General features: G+C 44.0%; 1 protein-coding gene across 3 annotated transcripts in view; it reads left to right on the top strand.

Annotated features, from left to right (window-relative positions):
* Positions 1 to 21186, top strand: part of PCYT1B (phosphate cytidylyltransferase 1B, choline) — a 112041-nt gene that overhangs the window by 75597 nt on the left and 15258 nt on the right. For all 3 annotated transcript variants that reach the window (XM_045290715.1, XM_045290714.1, XM_045290713.1), the window contains exons 4-7: positions 6411 to 6562; positions 9046 to 9124; positions 16763 to 16905; positions 20528 to 20716. In XM_045290715.1, the coding sequence (XP_045146650.1) occupies positions 6411 to 6562; positions 9046 to 9124; positions 16763 to 16905; positions 20528 to 20716 (563 nt within the window). The remainder of the gene's footprint in view (positions 1 to 6410; positions 6563 to 9045; positions 9125 to 16762; positions 16906 to 20527; positions 20717 to 21186) is intronic.

Genomic DNA, 21186 nt, shown 5'->3' on the forward strand with positions numbered 1-21186 from the left:
CCAGCTGCCCTGCAGGAGAAAGATAAGGCAGTCTGCTTCCTCTGAACCCCTCAGAAACAGCTCAGTTCTGTCCTATAGGGTCGCTCTCTGTCAAAATGGACATCGCCGGCAGTGGGTTGCAGCCAGGATCCTGAGTTAGAGTATCAAAAGTCTGATCAGAAGAAATGTTTCCGTATATTCTAGTAAATTGAAGAACGCAGTAGATTAATGTCAAAAGTTCTCCATTTCATAATACCAAAATGATTTCACGGATTCACGTACTTATTCCTTTATTTAACACATCCTTACTGAGGTCCTACTATGTGCTAGGCAGTAGGAATACAGCCAAGAGCAAAACAGACTGCCCTCTTAGCCCAATAAACTAGGCCACATATAGTAGTGGTACTACGAGGAAATATGCACAGGGACTTCAAAGAATTTGTGGGAAAATAAACCAGAACGAGATGGCGCCCAGCTCCTCCCGCTAACTGCTCTGAAAAGGATGATGCCAGAAGGTCTGAGATAACGTGGGAGGAACACGTGGAACAGAGCTCGAAATCCTAAGAGGGACCAGGCATACTGGTTGCATACAGATTGGTGGAATGAACCCCCAAAATTATAATCCTTACTCCTCAGGTCTGAGACTGAACCCACCTCGGAGTTAGAATAATTCATGATTTAAGATCAAAAGAGCAGCATTTGCCCAATCACAGAGTTCTGAGGGTTAAGAAAGAAGGTGGAAACAGAGGGAGGAAGTGGGATGCGGGATGGGGCATTTGTGGGGATTGCATGCAGTGGTTGAGCTGAATCAGAATACATATGAATTATTGACTGTAAAACCATGATCTGCTCTGTGAACCTTCACCTAATTCACAATAAAAAGTTCAAAAACGTAATGGAATTTTTTCAAGAACTTTTTGAAGCCCCTTCTTCAAACAGCACACGAGGAAAGAAATCGTTTTGATAGGAAGATCTGGGAGGCCTTTCTGCCGAGGGAACCTTTGTGCAGAAACACGAATGTAAGGAAGGGCGTGGGAAAGCCAGAACATGCCCAGTTCCTTATGCAGCATGTGTGTTTGCAGTCAAAATAGTAATGTGGGGGCAAGCGAAAAAGACATATGTTATTTTACTGATTTGAATGTTTTTGAATTGATTTGATTTTTTAATGGCATTGTTGTTCCATAAAAGCACAGATGCTTTAATATTCAGAGTAATTAATACAGACAGGAATCTAGAGCCAAGAATTTGAGGTGAATAGAAGGAGAAAAACTCCAGCAAAATCCTAAATATCTGAACAACCATGGTCAAGGGGACCACAGAGTCATGCCTTCACTCTGAAATGCTAGAAACGTACTGCTTCATCCAAAGGCAGGAATAAACTTTTTCGCGCCTTGAGTTCTTAATACTCCAGATCCAAAAGATAATTTACTCTTATTATTGTCAACAAAACAATTTTACATACTCTGTCAAGGGATAGTTTGTTCCTCCTTCAACTGTGTTGACAGGAATGGATTAGAAATAGCCTGATCAGCAAAAGGATTTCTTACCAAGCCATCACAGTAATCTGGCTTTTCCCTTGGGGGGGGGGGGGCAGTATAACCAAGGAGCTTTGGTAGTGTAGTGGTTATTCATTGGGCTGATAACTGCAAGGTCAGCAGTTCAAAACTACCAGTGGCTCCAAGGGAAAAAGATGGGGCTTTCTACTCCTGTAAAGAGTTACAGACTCAGAAACCCACAGGGGCAGTTCTACCCTATCCTATAGGGTCATTATGAGTCAGCATCAACTCGATGTCATTGAAAAGTGAAATAACCAAGAGATTTTCCCAAGACTTACCAAATGACTCTGGTTTATGACTTTTGCTTTTGTTGTTGTTGTTACTAGAAAACAACTAATTTAAACAGATACTCGCAGAAAGTGTTGGAGAAGAGAAACATTTATAATTTCATTATACCATTGCTAATACAATAATTTTGATAGAATGCTTTTATCATATACTTTAAACATAAAAAAAAACAAAGCCTTGGGGCTGCAGTTTCAGTTTATTAATTGTGCAATGAACACATTCGAACATAATTGACAAAACCAGCCCTCAGTGTTAAATCTAATAAAAACCTGGAAAACTAGGGGAAAAATAAAAATATGACTTCACTTTTCAAGTCAAATAATTAATGCGTTTCAAGAAGTTTCATCAAAATCACTGAGAAATGCATTACAGAATTCATTGTATAAAATAGAATCAGTCAATATTAAAATCATGTAGACTTAATGTAGTAGGTTATAAACAAAGCAGAAATCATTGTGCTTAATTTGTAGTAATACAATATAATTTATATCAAAAGTATACTCTTTATTCTCAAAATATTAGGGGGTGTCAGAGTATAGTGTTTGACTTTGGGGAGTAATTAAATTCAAATATAAAAATCAGGAATAACAATGATCTTTATTCGATATCACAGGTAAACTTTTCTTATGTTCAGTAATAGAAAAGAGCACAAATGAGTTTAATTTTAAAAATACTGCTGCTAGGGTTCCACCTCATACATGCTTGGGTTTATTCCAAACAAAACATGTTTAGACATGTCTCTGTGACCAGTGACTGATCACAGTAACACACTTATCTTACTTCTGTTAGCCCACTACCCAAACCAAATCTGCTTCCATAGAGTTGATTCCAACTAAGAAGTTCCAAGGTTGTAAATCTTTACGGGAGTAGATAGCCTCATCTTTCTCCCAAGGAGCATCTGGTATGTTTGAACCACCAACCTTGTAGCTTGCTGTCCAGCTTGGTGTGGGAGCCAGGGAAAAGAAAGAGCTCAAACCACAAATGAAGTTCTTCACAAATGGCTCTCTGGTATGCCTCCTAACATTATCGACCACTACTCTGTGCTCCTAGGGATTAACATTTAATTCTCATAACTTCTCCATGTATGAGCGATGAAGCAGCGGAGACTTTAAGAGTTTGAGTAACTTCCCCAGGAAGAAGTCATAGAGTTGGGCTTAGACCCCAGTCTGTTGAGCACCCCTACATTGTAAGGTTCTCTGCTCCAGGCACTGGCACTGCTGTATCATGAGCTGCTGGATAGTTCATTGAATGCATCCACAAACACCATGTCTCAGTCCTCCATCTGGTTGTCACAGGGCATCTGCCAAGACTGAAGAACAACAGCGCTGCATTGGGCGTAATTAATGTTTAGACAATAACTGGTCAGCATGTTCAGCTACTTCTTGAGGTCACTCCTGGGACATGAAAATAGGACCCTGTGTTGGCATCAACGGGATGTTTGTTTTCTTCGTGTTCTGTCAGGAGGCCATTATCTCAGTCATCTAGAAGTTATATCCCATCACTCAGGTGTGAGTTCAAAGGGGGGAAGGATACGGACCCACTCAGGTTTGTGCTATTTAAAATAGAAAATGGATGGATTGGAAATCCATTTCTGCTCAATATGATTTTGAGGTCATATTTTAATAAAGTTCTGAAAGAACACTTTAAAAGCTTATGTCAATATTAAAATGGCAAAGCGTGGCCCATAAATAATTCCTCTCTCTGAATTCAAAAGCAAATGAAGACAGTGAGTCAGTGCGCAGTCACGCTGGCTCTTCTTCATGTACTCCCCACTGCTGGGTGCAATGAGGGATTCAAACAGACAGGAAACGCAATTTCTTCATGATATGCTGCAGAGATTTTCAAATACTGTGTGCATCACGATAATCCCTTGAAGCTTGTCAAATAGCTACCTGGGCCCCACTCCAGATCCATTGAAGCAAAATTTCAGGGAGTGGTGCCCGGTCATCTTTAGAGTTAGCAAGCTGCTTAAGTGTTTCTGATACACATCGAAGTTTTTGAACCTGCCATCTGCTTGATGGTGTTGTTGGTAACGCACAGTGCTATAACAGAAAATGTCTCAGGTAATATGTATAGGAGAGTTATGCCTAAATATGTATAGCTAGAGACATAAGGGGGCTTTAAAAAGTTTCTGGGAAATTTTTTTTATCTCATAATTCTACCATGAACTTTTTGAAGCCCCTTCATATGAGTTTCCAGATGCTGTTAAAATATGACTACAGATAACCACAGCTGTGTTATTTTAAATACTAAACATTTATTGAGCATCTGCATGTGTCAGGCCCTGTTAGTACGCTCAACAAATCTATTGTCCAGGTACTATGTATCAGCGAGTGCAATAGCCAATAGCCCCTACTCTCAGGGAGCTTCCATTTGAGGAGAGAGACTAACACCAATGATCAACACAATTAATTAAGACACTTCTGTGATGGTGAGTGCCATGACAAGAAGTGAAGTAAAGACATGGTAGGGGTGGCATTGCAAATTAGAATAAGGTTGTCACGGAAGACCGCTCCTTGCAGAGGAGAAGAGAGTATAAGACCTAGAGATCTTTGGAGTACACCTGTTCCAGGCTCACACTGGACTACAAAGGGCCGGACACAATAGAAGATACAGTCAGAGAGCCAAGGAGGGGCCGAAGTGTAAATCGTGTAGGGTCTGGAGGCTGGAGTTGTATGTTTCACAGGGGCCTTGCAGGTTGCTGGAAGAATTTTGGCTTTTATTCTGAGGCCTATAGGAAGGGCTCTGAGCCCAGGAATGACGTGATATGACAGATGCTAACAGGATGATTCTGGTCCATGAGAACAGGTTGTTGAGGGATGGGCAGGGCTATCGGGAGAGCAGAGAAGATGGCACAGCAGAAATCCATGGGAGAGATGGTGATTAGTACATTTTGAAGGCAGCTCCAGCAGTTTTGCTAGTAAATGGAACACAGAGTTTAGGAAAACAGAGGAGAAAAGGATGACTTCAGGACTTGGGCCTGAGTAATGGAACTGCATTGCCATTTATGGAGATGAGAAAGACTACAGAAGTACAGGTTTGGGAGAAGCAATAAAAATTTTGTGGGGTTGAAATTGTTGGACTCTACTCATTTGGAGCAAAAGAGAAAGAAGGAAACTAAAGATTCAAAGGAGAAACTAGTCTCCAGGACTAACAGTGTTTATGAACCATGGCCTCACCTGCCCTGAGACCATAAGAACTAGATGGTGCCTGGCTACCACTACCATCCATCTGATTAGGGCCACAACAGAAGGGGAGGAAAATGTACAGTAGAACCTCCAATTCTTTTTTTTTCAATCAGCCTTTCTTCTTTTTTAAAACGAAGATGGCACCGAAGGCAAAGAAGGAAGGCCTTGTCCCTCCCAAAATGGAAGCCAAAGCAAAGGCATTAAAGGCCAAGAAAGCTATGCTGAACGGCGTCCACAGCCACAAAAAAGGAAGAAGAAGAAGAAGATCCGCATGTTACCCACCTTCTGGCAGCCCAAGACCCTGTGGCTAAGAAGGCAGCCCAAATACCTTGGGAAAAGCACCCCAAAAGAAACTAGCTTGACCACAATACATCATTAAGTTTCCCTTGACCACGGAGTCTGCCATGAAGATCGAAGACAACAACACACCTGTTGTTCACTGTGGATGTCAAGGCCAACAAGCACCAGATCAAACAGGCTGTGAAGAAGCTCTAGGACATTGACGTAGCCAAGGTCAACACCTTGATCAGGCCTGATGGCAAAGAGAAGGCATATGTTCGACTGGCTCCTGACTATGGCGCTTTTGATGTTGCCAACAAATTTGGAATCATCTAAACGGATCCAGCTGGCTCATGCTAAATATAAACCTTTTGAATTAAAAAAAAAATCCAGATTTACTGGACTAGTCGGCAGTGGAGCAAATGTCTGAGACTGTTTCTCTGAGATACTTGTTAAACTTTGAATTGAAACTAACCCCCCGAGATCACCATTCGGTTAAATAACAAATTGACTCACAAAACAAAGACTATCACCCACGAGTCCTATCTTAGGCTATAGAAGTAAAGGCTCTGTCTTCGGCTTTAGAGACGTGAAGCTTATGGATGTATATATGTGTGTAGGAGAGTCCACGCGCGTGCATGCACACATGGATCACACTTGAGTTACTTAGTATAATGCTCTAGCACAAGAATTCAAAGGTATCACTCAGACTTTAAAGAACCCAGCCCTTTTGGTTCCTCTCCTTTTATTCCTTCTCGGTCTGTTCATTTTAGTTTGTTTTCTAAAGGTCTGATTAGTAATTTTCACTAAATGCTAGGATAGGGAAATAAAGATATGAAAGTCACATCAGGTTATTTGGAGAATACTTTTTTAAGAATGCTTTGTAATTAGCACTAAAAGGCAGTCCTGAATTGCTGGTGGATTTCCGCTTGCTTCACTTTCCTGCCCCTTTGTTCACGTTTTGAGTGTGTTTGTGTTTTTCATGGGAGTTTGATTATGTTAAGCACTCAGCAAGAAGGCTGCGCCCCTTTCCTCTTGCTGAAGAAGCCAGGCCTGCACCCTGGTGGTTATGATCAGGATCTGGGCCAGCAATAGCAATGAGCACATTTGCCTATTTCAGTTTGCAGTGATGAGCTCACCCACAAATTCAAAGGCTTCACCGTGATGAACGAAGCAGAAAGATACGAAGCGCTCAGACACTGCCGCTATGTGGATGAAGTCATCAGAGATGCCCCATGGACACTCACACCCGAGTTTCTGGAAAAACACAAGGTATGTTCTCTAAGTAGCAAGATAGGGAGTCTAGGGCCCACAGCCTGCTCTACAGAAACCCCGAAGCCTCTTCAAGTCCTTTAAGGAGGCCACCTCATGACACCTGATACAGTCCCCTCATCCACCCAGGCCTGGGGACTGCAGGCCTTTCCCTTCCCCCATCATGAGCTTGGAGGTGGATCGCCCAGGTCTAGATGCTCTCTCACCTCCCCTGCAAAGTGGGGTGATACTAACCTCTTCCTCAGGAGGCTGTTTGGAGGATCAGAGAGAAAATCTAAGCAAAGCCCCATAGCGAGAGCGACCATCATGTTAACCACCACTGTCATCATCACCATCATTATTGGTGCTTATAGATTCACTGGCAGCATTTTTCATGTAAATAATGAAGACACAGTTTAGCCAGAAGGTCAGGGTCATCTTTAAGGAAAGAATCTTCTTTCTCTGGTTGTGTGGACCTGAGAAGCAGCTCATACTGACATAAGATTTTTATTAGTTGAAAACATGAGAAATTCTTTTGATCTGCATCAAATTATGTGCTTTGTATCTCCCAACCAGCCCCACATTAGGAGCTATTCTTTCCTTTTATAAGCAGTACAAAAAAATAAGATTAAGCTGTTCTAAGAGTTTTCTTTTCTATTTTTAAATTCCCGACGCAGAAGAGAATAGAGAACACTGATAAATGTGCATGGGTAATAGCAGAGGAGACAATTTCCCAGTGAGAATGAAAAGGAAGAGGAAAAACTACAATATGATTTGCATCTAGCAATCACCAACACATTTTTACTAAGCATCTATTGTATACGCAACTTGTGCTAGGCATGATGGGAGATGCTAATAACGATATGATGGCTGTAATTTCTTAACTATTTACCATGTGCCCAGCACTGTGCTAAATGCCTGTTATATGATCACATTCAACCTCATAGCTCCCCTGAGAAATAACTGTAATTGTTGTTGTTATACAATAGAAAGGAGGAGGGACTAAATTTCAGTAATAATAATAGGATGAATAAGGATGATAATTACCATTTATTGAGTACTTATTGTTGGCCAGTTATTATTTTAAGCCCCTTGATATATATTTTATACTTAAATCCAGTGGTTCTCAACTAGATGTGAGATTGCCCCCCAGAGGACATTTGGCATTGTCTGGAGACATTTTCAGTTGTCACAACTAGAGATCTGCTACTGGCATCTAGTGGATAAAGGCCAGGGATGCTGCTTATCATGCATAGGATAAATCCCACTCGGAAGAATTATCTGGCCCCAAATGTTTCTCGTTCCGATGCTGATAAACTCTGCTTGAATCCCTACCCCAAGTTATGAGCTATAGAGCGAGGACGTGGTGGGGCAGGACCCATACCAAGGCAATATAAGCCACTATTATCAACTACCCCTCAAGAGTGAAGCCTCATTCTAAACGGCTTTGAAAACTAGTCGAAGAGTTTTTATTTGATGTAGTAGGTAATGGAACCAGTAGAGATCAACAGGCACTAGGATGACAAGAAGGAGACTCTCTAAGGAGAACTCCCCACAGCTAGATGACTTGGAGGGGAGAGAGCCTGCACTGAAGAAGGTCCAATACAAGCTGGTGGAGATAATATGGGTGACAGGGGCCTGGACTTGATATAGCAGCAACAGAGAGGAAGTGATGGGCGCGCGCGCACACACACACACACACACACTCACAACAATTCAACTTGTGACCGACCAGGCTACGGAGAGAAGTAGGGGAAAAAGGTGATTTCCAAGGTTTGAGGTTAAAGAAAAGTGGAGGTGTCCTTGGCAGGGGGCACCAGTTTTCAGAAAGATGAACTCCAAGTCTGGACAGGTGGACTTTAAAGTGACAGCAGATGTGGCAACTGAGGAAAGGGTGCAGAGTGAGCTGTGAGAGCCTGGCTTGGCTCCCCAGCTGCTCCTTCCCTACCCCAAACCACTAATAAGCGGTGTGACTTTGGACAACTCTAACCACATTTCTGGTTTCAGCAGTCTTATCTCTCACCCCAAAGAGTAATACATGCCCCACCTACCTCACAAGGTGAAAGAATAAAATACGAGAGATACGCAGTTCGTTTTCACAGTATAAAATATGACCTAAATGTCAAGGCCTATGGCCATCAATGGGATGGGGAGTAGAGATTCGGGTTCATTGTCCTTGCAGAGGTGTTTAAAATCTAAAGGCTGACCGAATTCTCTGAAGGAGAAAGTTTCCTAGAAGGCCACTCTCCGAGGTAGGAGAAGAAAGGGACCAGCCAAAGAGCGGATCCAAATCTTTTGTTTTCTAGCTCCCAGTAACTCACGGCGATGGAGATAGGGGGCTCTACCTTTCAGGCAAGGATTCAGACCCACAATATACATTTCCTACACCAATGCCTTATTTTTAAAAAAACATGACTGGGGACACCAAACCTGTTGCCCTCAAATTTATTCCAGTTCGTTCAAATCCATCCCATTGGTGACGCCGTTCTTCTCTCTCTTAACAGATTGACTTTGTGGCCCACGACGATATCCCATATTCTTCGGCAGGCTCTGATGATGTCTACAGGCATATCAAGGACGCAGGTGAATTCCCCTGTGCTCACCTGTTCATTGCTTTACAGTAGTTGAGTGTATTAAGAGACACGCCCTAGAACTGCAGTGGATACACCCAGGGCATTGGAATGTTTGGTGTCTTTCAAGAAGCCTCTACAAGCTTCTGTTGACATGTGTGAAGGCCCCATTTGGGCGTTTAGGTTTGAGGCTTGATTCTAGAGTTCATCAGACTAAAACCACAGGCCCCATATTGCTCAGAGGGCAACCGCTTTCCTTATCCACCGTTGATTAAGTCTTCACAATGAAATCATTTTAAATCCCCAAGAACGTTCCTTTCAGAAGACAGATAACCGCCTAACAAATTATCTAGACTCTTTGCCTCCAAAGTCAGCCTTACCACACTCCTCATGTCGTCTTGTTCTGTGACAGTAATATCCTCAGGTACCACATGTGGAGGAAAAAATCGAATGGATAAGCATTTGCAGAATTAAGTCAACTATTTCCTTTCTGAAACTTGGAAGTGATGTCCTGGGAAGCAGACGTGGTGCCCTAGCTTCTGGAAGCTGGCACCTTGGTCACTAAGCATTTCTGTTAAGATCAGAGTTGGGGGAAGGGATGGGCTGGAGTTGATATTTTAGCAAAAGGTAGGAGTGGAAGTACATATTGAATGGCTTGATTTATCTTCTGCTCTTTTACTGGCTACCATCCCTCTCATCGCTAGAAACTGTATGTATGTCCATACCTACATCCATCAGTTCAGCTCAACTCACTGCCGTTGAGTCAATGCCGACTCCTAGCAACCCCGCAGGACACTGTAGAACAGCCCCTGTGCATTTCTGAGACTGTAACTCTTTATAGAGTTAGCCTCATCTTTCTCCCAGGTAGCAGCTGGTGGCTTCAAACTGCTGACCTTCAGGTTAGCGCAACTTGTAACTCACTGTGCCACCAAGACTCCACATACCTCCGCAGGTACATTCAACTGTCATCTGGCATGGCACAGATACATGGTCTAGTGAGTTGCCATTTTGCGTTTCTTGGGGACATCAAGGCTAATATGCCCTTTATACTAGAGCTGTTCCCTCCTTGATGATCTGAGCCAGTTTCCCCCATTCCTAGGGGATCAGTGGAGCTCCCCACATTACCCCCCACCCTCAACCTTTTCTTGCTACTCATGTACTTTCAGACTCCGGTGGTAGGAAGAGCTCCTACGGGTCACATCCTCTCCTTGAAACCTTGTTGGGTCTCAAGAACTGCTCAGCCATATCTCCCTCATCATAGCCCTTTGATATCAGCCACCTCCTCTCGCTGTCACCAAGTTACCTTTCCCTTTAGTCCCGCCTGGGCTTTGCCTCTGCTGCCAGATTCCTTTCCCTATGCTCTGGTGACTCTCCCAGCAGGCATGTTGAGCTTAGCTACCTTTTATGTTCCACTAGAGTGGCGGTTCTTAACCTATGGGTCTCGACCCCTTTGGAGGTCGAACATCCGTTTCACAGGGGTCGCTTAGTACATCCTGCATATCATATATCTACATTACGATTCATAACAGTAGCAAAATGACAGTGATGAAGTAGCAATGAAAATGTTATGGTTGTGGGACACCACAACGTGAGGAACTGTATTCAAGGGTCGCGGCCTTAGGAAGGTTGAGAACCACTGCTCTAGAGGATTGTCAGGAACCTTTTAAATGTCCTCTACAGTCTACAGGAGAGCAAGGGAAACATGGGCAGTGGGAGGGCAGGGTCAGGAAGACTCTACTGAGGTTTCTCGTGTTGACCTCGAGACTCCGTGAGGTGGTTTCCTCCCCAAACTCCTGTTGGGAAACAGGGCACAAGCTCTCTGGCTTTGGGTTTTGGAAAGAGGTTTTGCACCTGAGTCGGGGCAAGAGCCAGGTCTCACTCGCATTCCCTCAATTTTGCTACTCACTCCCTGATCTCTCATTCGCTCCTTCCCTCGGCCCTAGAGCAAAACCTCTTGTTGTGGGACAGGAAACTGCCCCTTTGTTAATTCTGTGTCTTCTCCACTTTAAAGTTAACAGCAAAACATCCTGTCCCACGTCTGGTCAGCCTCTGGCTCTTAGTAATTAAAGGGATACAGTTAGAGTCTCAGAAACTCTCAGTGACAGTTCTGCCCTGTCCTGTATGAGTCGACATTGGCTAAATGGCTGAGAGTTTGGGGGTTTTATTATTGGAGATTTAGAAAACTACTTTCTTCTCCTCAAAGTCTAGCTCTTTCCAGTTAAAACTTTGCCTTTTATAACTATTAATTTTTGTAGTGAGTGAGTTTTAAAAAGAACCTGTTTTAGAAGTAAAAAGCTGAACATGGTCTCCTGTATTCTCTGCTACATCTACCTCCCACTGAAGTGATGGAGGTCTCAATCTCCATGGGGTCAGGCCTACGAGCCCCAGAAGTGAACATGACTTTGGATAGTATTTCAGAAAAGGATTCTGTTGCCGATAAGTGTACTTCATTTCCCAGGTGATGCTTTTATTGATGCATGTCCTTTGAAGGCAGCCAGGGGAAGCTTCATGCCGCCCCAGAAGGGCTGATGGCTGGGTCTGTCTCATCCTTGTAGAAAGGGCGTCCTTGGAGGTCAGGAGCACTGGATGCAAACGGGAACTGGAAGTCTTAGGTTTCCATTGTATTTCTCAGGAATTTTGAGAAAGGAAGTCCCATACGCTCCAGACCTGGACGGCTGCGGAGGGCTGCTTTGGGAGAGCAGGTTTGGGTGAAGAGCAGGCAAGAAACTAGCTGAGGCATCTGCTACAAGTAGATGGACTATCGGGTGATAGAAATAGTTGGAAATCTTTGTAAAATCTGAGCTGTGAGTCCATGGCTCCTTCCTTCCAGTGGCCATGAAGGAGCCAGTGTAAACCAGTGCTTGTCACACTTTGATAGACTGTTACAGATTACCTGGGCGGCGGCGGCGGTGGGCAGGGGGGGGTGTCTTGGTAAATGCAGATTCAGATTAGTAAATCCCATGGAGCCTGAGATTACCCTTTTTTTTTTCTGCTGCAAAACGTGTCTTTGTTTTATTTTTTTACTTTTTTTTTATTTTTTAAAAACATTTTATTAGGGGCTCATACGACTGTTATCGCCATCCATACACACATCAATTGTGTGGAGCGCATTTGTACATCATTCTCAAAACATTCCCATTTTTAACAAACTCCCAGGTTGTTAGATGCTGCAGGTCCATAGACCTCGCTTAGTGTAAACCCAAACCACACTTGGACTTGACATTGTGCTCCCTAAAATCAGAAAAATAACTTATTCTTAGATCACCAGAGGCCACTCACCCAGAGATAAAAAAAAAAATCTGCCGTTGAATCGTTGACGACTCAGCGACCCTAAAGGACAGGGTGGAACTGTCCCTGTGAGTTTCCGAGGCTGCGACTCTGTAGGAGTAGAAACAACAACAAAACCAAACTTGCCATTGAGGCAATTATGACTCAGGGCAACCCTATAGGGCAGGGTTAAACTGCCTCTGTGGATTTTTGAGACTGTGACTCTTTACAGGAGTAGAAAGCCTCATCTTTTCCAGTGGAGTGGCTGGTGGTTTTGAACTGCTGACCCTGCAGTTGGCAGCCCACGCCAAGAGGGCAAAGATCTAAGTCAGAGATCCTGGTTCAGCTGATTTACCCCTAGGGTTAATGGTATGGGCGGTTCCTGGGTTGAACATTCCTCAGCTGACTTTTAATATAGGAACAAGCATTTAGTAAATATCTTATCTCTGAGTGAGTGGTCTCTGGTGATCTAAGAATGCATTTTTTTTCTGATTAAGGGTACAAAATGTCAAGTTCCAGTTGTTTAGGTATAGGAACAAGTCCAACAGTCGTCCCATGCTTTAAGAAAGCTACCACCCCTATTTTGGTAACCTCCTGTTGCATGATAAATTACCCCCAAACTTAACAACTTAGCCTTTTTATTTTGCTTGTCACTTTGTGAGTCAAGATTCTAGCTAGGGCTCGGCTTCTTAGGTGGTCCTTACTGAGAGGGGTTTTAAACATTTGTACTCAGATGGTGACTGGGGCTGCAGTCATCTGAAGATTCCGTTGGGATGGGGGGTGGGGGTTCCCAGAAGAAACCTTTATGTGGCTAACTGTTGATGTTGGCTGTCAACAGTGAGCTCAGTGGGGGTTGTCATTGGCGCATCTACCCATGGCCTGTCCAGATAGCTTGGGCTCCTCAAAGAATGATAGCTGGGTTCTAAGAGCCAACATTCGGAGAGGGAGCATTCAGAGAGCTAGCGTCTGACCTCGATTTGGAGGTCACAGTGCCACTTATGCCACATTCTGTTTGTTACAAGCAAATCACTAAGAACATCCCAGATTCAAGGGGAAGGGAATTGTGGCCATCTTTAATCCACTTCAATCCCCATTGCCAAATTGAATTAGTCCGCAGAAATTTTAGTAGGCATAAGACTATAGATGACTAATCATAGGCACCAGGACTCTTCTTTGTGGTCTTTTCATCTGCTCTATTGAGTCCTTCCCAGGAGGGAAAGTCATAGTGGAGTTGTGTTTGGGGCCCACATAGAGAAGGCCAGAGTAGTCATTGTGGGAGAAAGATACTCAGAAATTGCTTAAGTAGCCACATTTGACTCTTATACACTAATCATGGTTAGTTTTGAAAGTCAAAAATCACTTCAAATGAAGCCAGAGATATCAAGGGCATGACTGTTATAGCACTCTATCCTGCTTGTCGGAGTTACATGTCAAACTGGATGAAAAGGCTGGAGCTTAAATTAAATAGACTGTACGGTCCACATTACTCATCATCATTCTAATATTGCCTACTACTGTTGAACATGTCCTTCATTAACATGTGCTTTTCTGCTGCTTAAAATAGCTCCATAACCAAACACCGCAATTCTGAAAAGCATGATAAAAAAGGTTCTCTGATCATGCTCATTACTGAATATTTTTAGCAGAGCAATAATTAGGATTTAGAGGAAGCCGGGTGCCTCATTATATCAGCAGAGGGCTTGGCTTCTTTCAGAGACCTACCTCCCAACCAGCCAAAGCAAATCTCTCTGTAACCCCAAACCCACCCCCAAGTTCACTTTGTCATTCAACCACTGAGACCTCACCCTCTGACTTTATTGAAAGGGTGAGCTCATGTCACAAGTGTCTAAGTGACTTGCTACATCATTTCATTAGTAGCTAGAACATCTTAACATGTGAGCTGGCAGGGGTGCAAGTGAAGTCTCTGCCTGCTGAAAGATTAGGTAGAGTCCTCTCCAGAGAGCTCCCTGCTGCTCCCACCAAGTGAGGTGTCATCAGGGTTCCCATGCCCACCAGGGCCCCCTGCACAGCTAAGTCAATTTGGGAGCTATTTGGGTGTCAATGCATTTATATGCTTGCAATCTCTGCTTTCCATTTGATTTGTTTTTTGTTTGTTTGTTTGATTTTCATATCTGATTCCACCTTCCAATTGAATGGGAAAATAAATTTTTGGCCAAGCGGCAGCCCCCAACCCAATTCTCTGAGCCATGTATCATTAGAAATTGGATGCTTTTTTAAAAAAAACTTTAAACATCAGCCAAAATAAACTCTAAATATACAATTGACATAAAAATAAATCCCCAAAGGAACACCTTCGTGGTGCCTATAAGACCACAACATTCACAAATGGCAATAGCTTCAAAGAAAACTGTGTTTGGAAGGGTACTTTGCGAATGCAATTCATTTGTGATTTGTTGAACGAATAATCTTACAGTGCCTGCTTGTCATCTGGTGCTAAGAATATAGTAGAGAACAGACAGGTTCAGTCCCTTCCCTCAGGTAGAGTGGAATAAGGAAGACAGTTCTTGAACAAATTGCTTTACAAAGACTTGTAGTAGTTGGAAGAAAAGAGCAGTTAGATCATTGTGAGGGAATAGTAAACAGTAAGACCTCACCTGGAGTTGAGAAATTTCCTAGACGCTAAAATGGAAAGTTAATGAACAGCCAAGAGTTGACCAGGTAGAGTACATGTGTTTGTGACAAAGCGAGTTGAGGACAAGCATCTCTTTCAGGGCACCAAAAGTCCAGGATGACTGGGCCAAGGAAACAAATATGAATGGTGCCATGTACAGTTGTGCAGCACAGGGGCCTTGGCTGAGGAAGCGAAGGGGCTAGGACTTTAGATGCGACTAGAAAGGAGCATGGGGAGAAGACCATGCAAGCGGTCAAAGAACCAAGTGATGGGTTTGAATTGGAATCCAGAGGACAGTAGAGCCTGTGACGGGTTTCAAGTTGAGTATCTGCGTTGTATTTAGAAATCACTCTGACCACTATTGGGAAAAGGGCTGGATGGAGACATCAACAACACTGCTGGCCACTGGTCTTGAGACGATGGGGTGGTCATCTTGAACAAGACAGTGTGAGATTGATTTAGGATGGAGGATGAAGCAGAGTGGATGACCTGGGGAGACATTTAGCAAGTAGATTGGGGGTTGGAGATTTCTTGAATGTGGGATGTGAGGGGAGAGGAAGTCGCACTGGTGACTCTCAGGTGCTCTCAGTCAGCCACATCATTTCTCCATGTCTCTTGCCTTCCCAGGGTGTGAGTGACTTGCCCAAGTCTCCAGGAGAGAACCCAGCTTCCTTGTCCCCAGTGTGTCTACCACACCATTCCGTGTCTAAGGCCTCTGACTGAGAGGCTACAATGATTTGGGGGTGAACGATCTCAATTGCCAACACATTATTTTGATGGGTAACAGAAGTGGGAGCATAAACCCAATTCTTGATTTTATTAATACGGGTGACCTCTTGACAGCCCCGTGTTGGTATACCCAACTGTATATTGGAGAGCTTTAAAGAAGGTCTATTAGCATTTACATTCTCTATGCTTGTTTATTTTTATGAAACCCCACATATGCCAGATAAAAAGGCCTGTGAGTGCTGAAAACACCAGGCAGAATCGACTGTAATTTGAGAAAGAAAATCCTCTAGCCCCCTACTGGCATGTTTTTAGATCAACGACAGCAAACATAGGCAAGGTTTTCTTCTTTTCCTGGTATGATGAGGCAGACTTCCTTGTGGGGAGAAGGGGTGTTGCCCAGGATCTGACTAATTCATTGACTCAGTTCGTATCCCTCCTTCATTCACTTACTCAGTCAATTTGCAATTAGCGAGCCCCATCCAAGTGCCAGACACGGGACACTGAGCTAGGTGCTAGAGATGCCAAGACCGTGAATCTTTCATCTGCTCAGGGATTTCAAAAAAAAGTGTTGTTTTTGATTCATGGGAGGCAAATCGATGTCCTGAATGGTGTGTATTCTGTCTGGTGACTTCAGGAAAGACTTCCCAGGGGCTTAACCTTGAAGTCGCACCTTGCAGAATGGCAGGAACTCTGTAGCTGATGTGGGCAGTCTAATGGCCCCGGGCAGAAACGAAGGGCGAAACATGAGCAGCTGCCAGGAACTGGCAGAATACATGGCGCATCCTGAGAATGGGTCCAGAACAATGACCATGCAGGACTGTGGGGCAGAGGAAGAGAGAGAGAGAGAGAGAGTTTGGAAGTATAACTGGCAGAGTCAGGTAGGCCAGACTTGGAGTCAACTGGGGCCTCATTGGCACTTGGCTGCATCTTGGCCCTGAGAAAGAAGTGCCAATTAAAGAAACGGTTCAATCCAGGTGAGCTTAGTTTTTTCCCCTTTTGATCTCCTTTTCCCTCTTTGGACAGGAATGTTTGTTCCAACACAGAGAACCGAAGGTATCTCAACATCAGACATCATCACCAGAATTGTTCGTGACTATGACGTTTATGCTCGACGCAATCTCCAGAGAGGGTACACAGCCAAGGAGCTGAACGTCAGTTTTATAAATGTAAGTGTGCCATCCCACCCACTCGGTGTTAGTCCAGGTTGAATAGAGAAACAAATCCAAAGCCACTCATATGTGTATAAGAGAGAATTTTATATCATAGAGTAATTGTATATTAAGAAAACATCCCAGCCCAGTCCAGATCGAGTCCATAAGTCCGATATTAGTCCATATGTCCGATACCAGGCTATAAAATCATCTTCAGACTCACACAATACATGCAATGATGCTGAGGGCAGGAAGATCCCAGGGCAGTGGGTGGGAAGTCTTGTGGATTCAGGGACGGTGGAAGCATCTCAGTGCTGCTGTGAGTTTCCACAGGGCTCCTCCAGCTCCAGGGCTCTGACTCCATCAGCATAGTTCCCTCCAACTTGTCCACAGGAAGGTGAAGCAGAGAGTGTGTGTGTGTCCCGCCTCCAGCGAGAAAGACAGGAGTTCCCAGAATCCTCAGGAGAAGACCATGCCCACATAGAGGCACCATTGGCGATGACCTGATTGATAGGCTAGACTCCACCCCTTCGCTCAAGTTAACAGGAGATTATGTCAATCATACCACACCATCCCATCCCAACTAACGTTTATCAAGCACTAACTGCATGCCCTGTTATAGTTACTGTTTTAGCTAACTCACATAACAACCCAAGGATGCGTAACTATCCTCGTTATACAGCTAAGTAAATAAATTTCCAAAGAGGTAACACAAGTTAGCCAGGGAGCGCAGATTGTGGGCTTCCTGTTCGACAAAGGCACTGCCTGACTCCCCTCGTCTCCCCCAAGCCTCTCTACTGAGACTTCTCCGACTTGGATGAAGGGTCTCTGGGGCATCTGTGAGCAAAGTGGAAGGGAGGGAGGAGAGCAAAGGTAATAAAAGGCTCAACTCGAAGAAAATGCTTTCTTGTTGTAACTTCCCCCGCCCTTTCAGTTTCATTATATTAAGGCCTTACAGATGCTCATTAGAGACCTTAACAGCCGTTTTTTATTGTCCAGAGAAATTACAGCTGCTTAAATAAAGCCTAAAGTCTTTGGCTTCCTTTTGTATTTCTGCCGCATTGTTCCCACAGAGCTGCTGTTAGTTTAATGATAGAGCAACTGTTAAAACAATCTTTAAAACAAGCAAAACAAGCTGTTAAAACGCACAGAGGGCAGCCGCAGTTGCTGGAGGTGATGGTGGTGATCTGGACCACAGTCTTTGCCTGGCCACCGAAGCGCGCTGTCTCTGATTGAAACAAGAACTCCCCATTCACACAGAATTGCAACCTAAACATAATAATTTTAAAAGATCCTGTATGTACAAAGGGAAGTCTGTCTATCAAAGTAGACACTGATAATTATGTGCAACCGTAATGATCCAGCAGCTTACACACTTGGTCACTAGAACCTTCTAAATAGGAAGGGGCCACTAATTATCGAATCTGAGACTCTTCCTTGGCCTGGCAAGGTGGGGAACATTGAGGCTCCTGACTCTGCTTTCAGACCAGCGGGGCAACCAAATGGACCACGCGGAGTTCCCGTGGCACCTGACCAAGTGGCTGAAAAGAATTCAGTCAATATGTGATTATTTGGTATCTCCAGGAGAAGCGTGCCCCAGTTATGTCAATAAATTAAACTGTCCACTTTTGAAAATGGAATTCAGCCAACCAGCCAAGCATGTCAAGCCATTTCCCAAAGTTATCGCGCACTTTCTTTAAACAGCCTGTAGATCAACTACTTAGCTCAAGGGACCGTGTGGTTCAGGGCGGATGTGCGCGGGGCCTTTTTGTGACAACAACCTTGACTGTGGTTCAGCAATGAAATCAGATGTGCTGGATGGGCGGGTGTGTGCATCACGCAACTTCAGAGGTGGCAGGGACCTGACAGGGGTCAGCCGCCCAATCCCATTTAGAGATGAGGAAAGCTAGGTTCCGAGGGCCAAGTTCTCTCCAGGATAGCAGTCTCCTGACCTGCATCCCAGTGCTCAGTCTATTGCCCGCTCTTGGCCTTGGGACGGCCACACAATCACTATTTTCAGCGCAGAATGAACTGTGGAAGCCAACAATAGAAATGTATGGACCAGAGCTCACGTTGATCAAGAGCTTCCTGTGTGTTGGACTCTCTTGCTCTTCATGGTAACCCTATGAGGTTAGGCATAATGATGTCTCCCAAGCTATATGAGGGGGCTTCATAAAATCCGTGGCAAAAAGAGAAGTTTAAAGGTCATGGGTTTTTTCCACGAACTTTTTGAAGCCCCTTTGTAGGTGAGGAAACAGAGGTCCAGAGAGGGTGAATAACTCACCCAAGGTCACATGGTAAGTCATGGCAGACATGCTTGTATGTGTGTATCTATATCTACATGGTAAGAAGGGGGCCTGGTGGCACACTGGTTAAGCGCTTTGCCCATTGAGAGGTTTGTGGTTGGAACTCCCCAGCAACTCCCTGGGAGGAAGATGTGGCAACCTGCTCTGTACAGCTTACAGCCCTGGAAACCCACAGAGGCAGTGCTCCCCGCCCTGTGAAGCGCACTGGGAGTCAGAAGCGGTGGGACAGCGCTCCGCAGCAACAGAAACACAGTTACACCTTCAAGAGGCTTCAAAAAGTTTCTGGAAAATGCAACAAAAAGAGAATGGAATTTTTCCATGAACTTTTTTGAAGCTCCCTCGTAGGGCTCACCGCCCCCACCCTGAATGAAACCTCAATAAAATTTGGAAGGTTTAAATCAAGGAATCCCAACCCAGTTTTGCAATAGTCTGATGTCTCCAAATGGTGAAGTGTAAAATGGATTTTTCGTCCCATATAGTACCGCACATGCTAAGCTGTATTACCCCCTTAGGAGGAAGAGTGTCGTGATTTCACAGTGAAGATCTTCGGCCTCATGTTATTTTCATGGTTTTAGGTAGCTGTCCTCTTTATGTAACACAGATGAAATGCCTTTGCCATTTCACATTAATGGAATCGTCACTGCACCTTGTAAATGCCAGGCTTTGTGACAAGAACTCAATATTGTCTCATTTTCACAGCACTCCTATGGGCTGACAATTATCCCCATTTTATGAATGCTGAAAGTGAGGCTAGAGGTAACATCTGATGGCTTCCAGGTAGGTGCTGGTAGACAGCATGACTCCGTAAAGGCTTGAAGAGCAAAATCCCGGTCCAGAGAAGCTATCAGAATAAAAGCTTTCATCATCACCATGGAAATAGATCCAATTCAGTGATCTTCATGGAGAATATCAATAAAATGAACATTTAAGGACAACACATGGGTTCTAAGGCCCAGCCCTTGACCCACTTATTTCCAGCAATATAGGCTTTAACCATGATCCAATAAAACAGACAACTCAGGCAGCCTCTCAGTGGTCATTCTGTGTAAATCTAAGTCCCAGCAGCACTGTAGATATATCTGCCCAATCTAGCCAGAATAAATGTTAACTATTTGCATTCTTCTCTTAAGTGAGTGAATTTACCTCTTAGAGGTGTAAAAAGAAAAAGAGCATTAACACCACTTTCCCTTTAGGCCACGATGAGGTTCTGACTCTTCAGATGAGAAACAAACACAAGTTGAAATAAAATGTGACGATTGGTGTGAATGATGGTGCGTGGTCTTGTATCCTCTTGGGTAAATCCATTTCTTTTGCTTCCAATTTTTGACCAGGAGAAGAAGTACCGTTTCCAGAACCAGGTAGATAAGATGAAGGAAAAAGTCAAGAACGTGGAAGAAAGATCGAAGGAATTTGTCAACCGAGTGGAAGAAAAGAGTCACGATCTAATTCAAAAATGGGAAGAAAAATCAAGGGAATTTATTGGCAACTTCCTGGAACTGTTTGGACCTGATGGAGCTTGGGTATGTAATTTATTTCCCTGAGACTCAATGATTTCCATTTCTCTTCCATTCCTGGAGCCACACAGAGATGGGCCTGATTTCAGTCCAGTATGCAGCCTGCCTGCCTTTACGCCCTTGCTGCTGCTATACTTGACCCTTCAATGTGGCACTCAAAAGAACCCACCACCAACTCTGGTCTTTTTTTCTGTCTTGGCCAGAGCTTGGAAGCCATTTGGTCCTCATTGAATGTTGGTTCTTTCAGAGCTTGGTTTTATACCTCATATCAGTTTCTCAGTTGGGGGTGATGCAAAGCTTGGGGATAAGAGGGAAATGGGTCATTGGCAGCATAGAGTTTGGGTTTTGCAAAACAAGGGCAAATGACTCTTGGATCCACCACTGACATCTATGTTTGGGGGAAGAGGACACAAAAGAAGGATAGCTGCCCTGGTTAGCCTTTGTTGCCAGTGACTCTTCTCTGGAAGGCAGAGAAA

Source organism: Echinops telfairi, unplaced genomic scaffold, assembly GCF_000313985.2.
Source record: "Echinops telfairi isolate 266 unplaced genomic scaffold, ASM31398v2 ScPeMD7_53;HRSCAF=182, whole genome shotgun sequence".
Classification (NCBI taxonomy): Eukaryota; Metazoa; Chordata; class Mammalia; order Afrosoricida; family Tenrecidae; genus Echinops; species Echinops telfairi.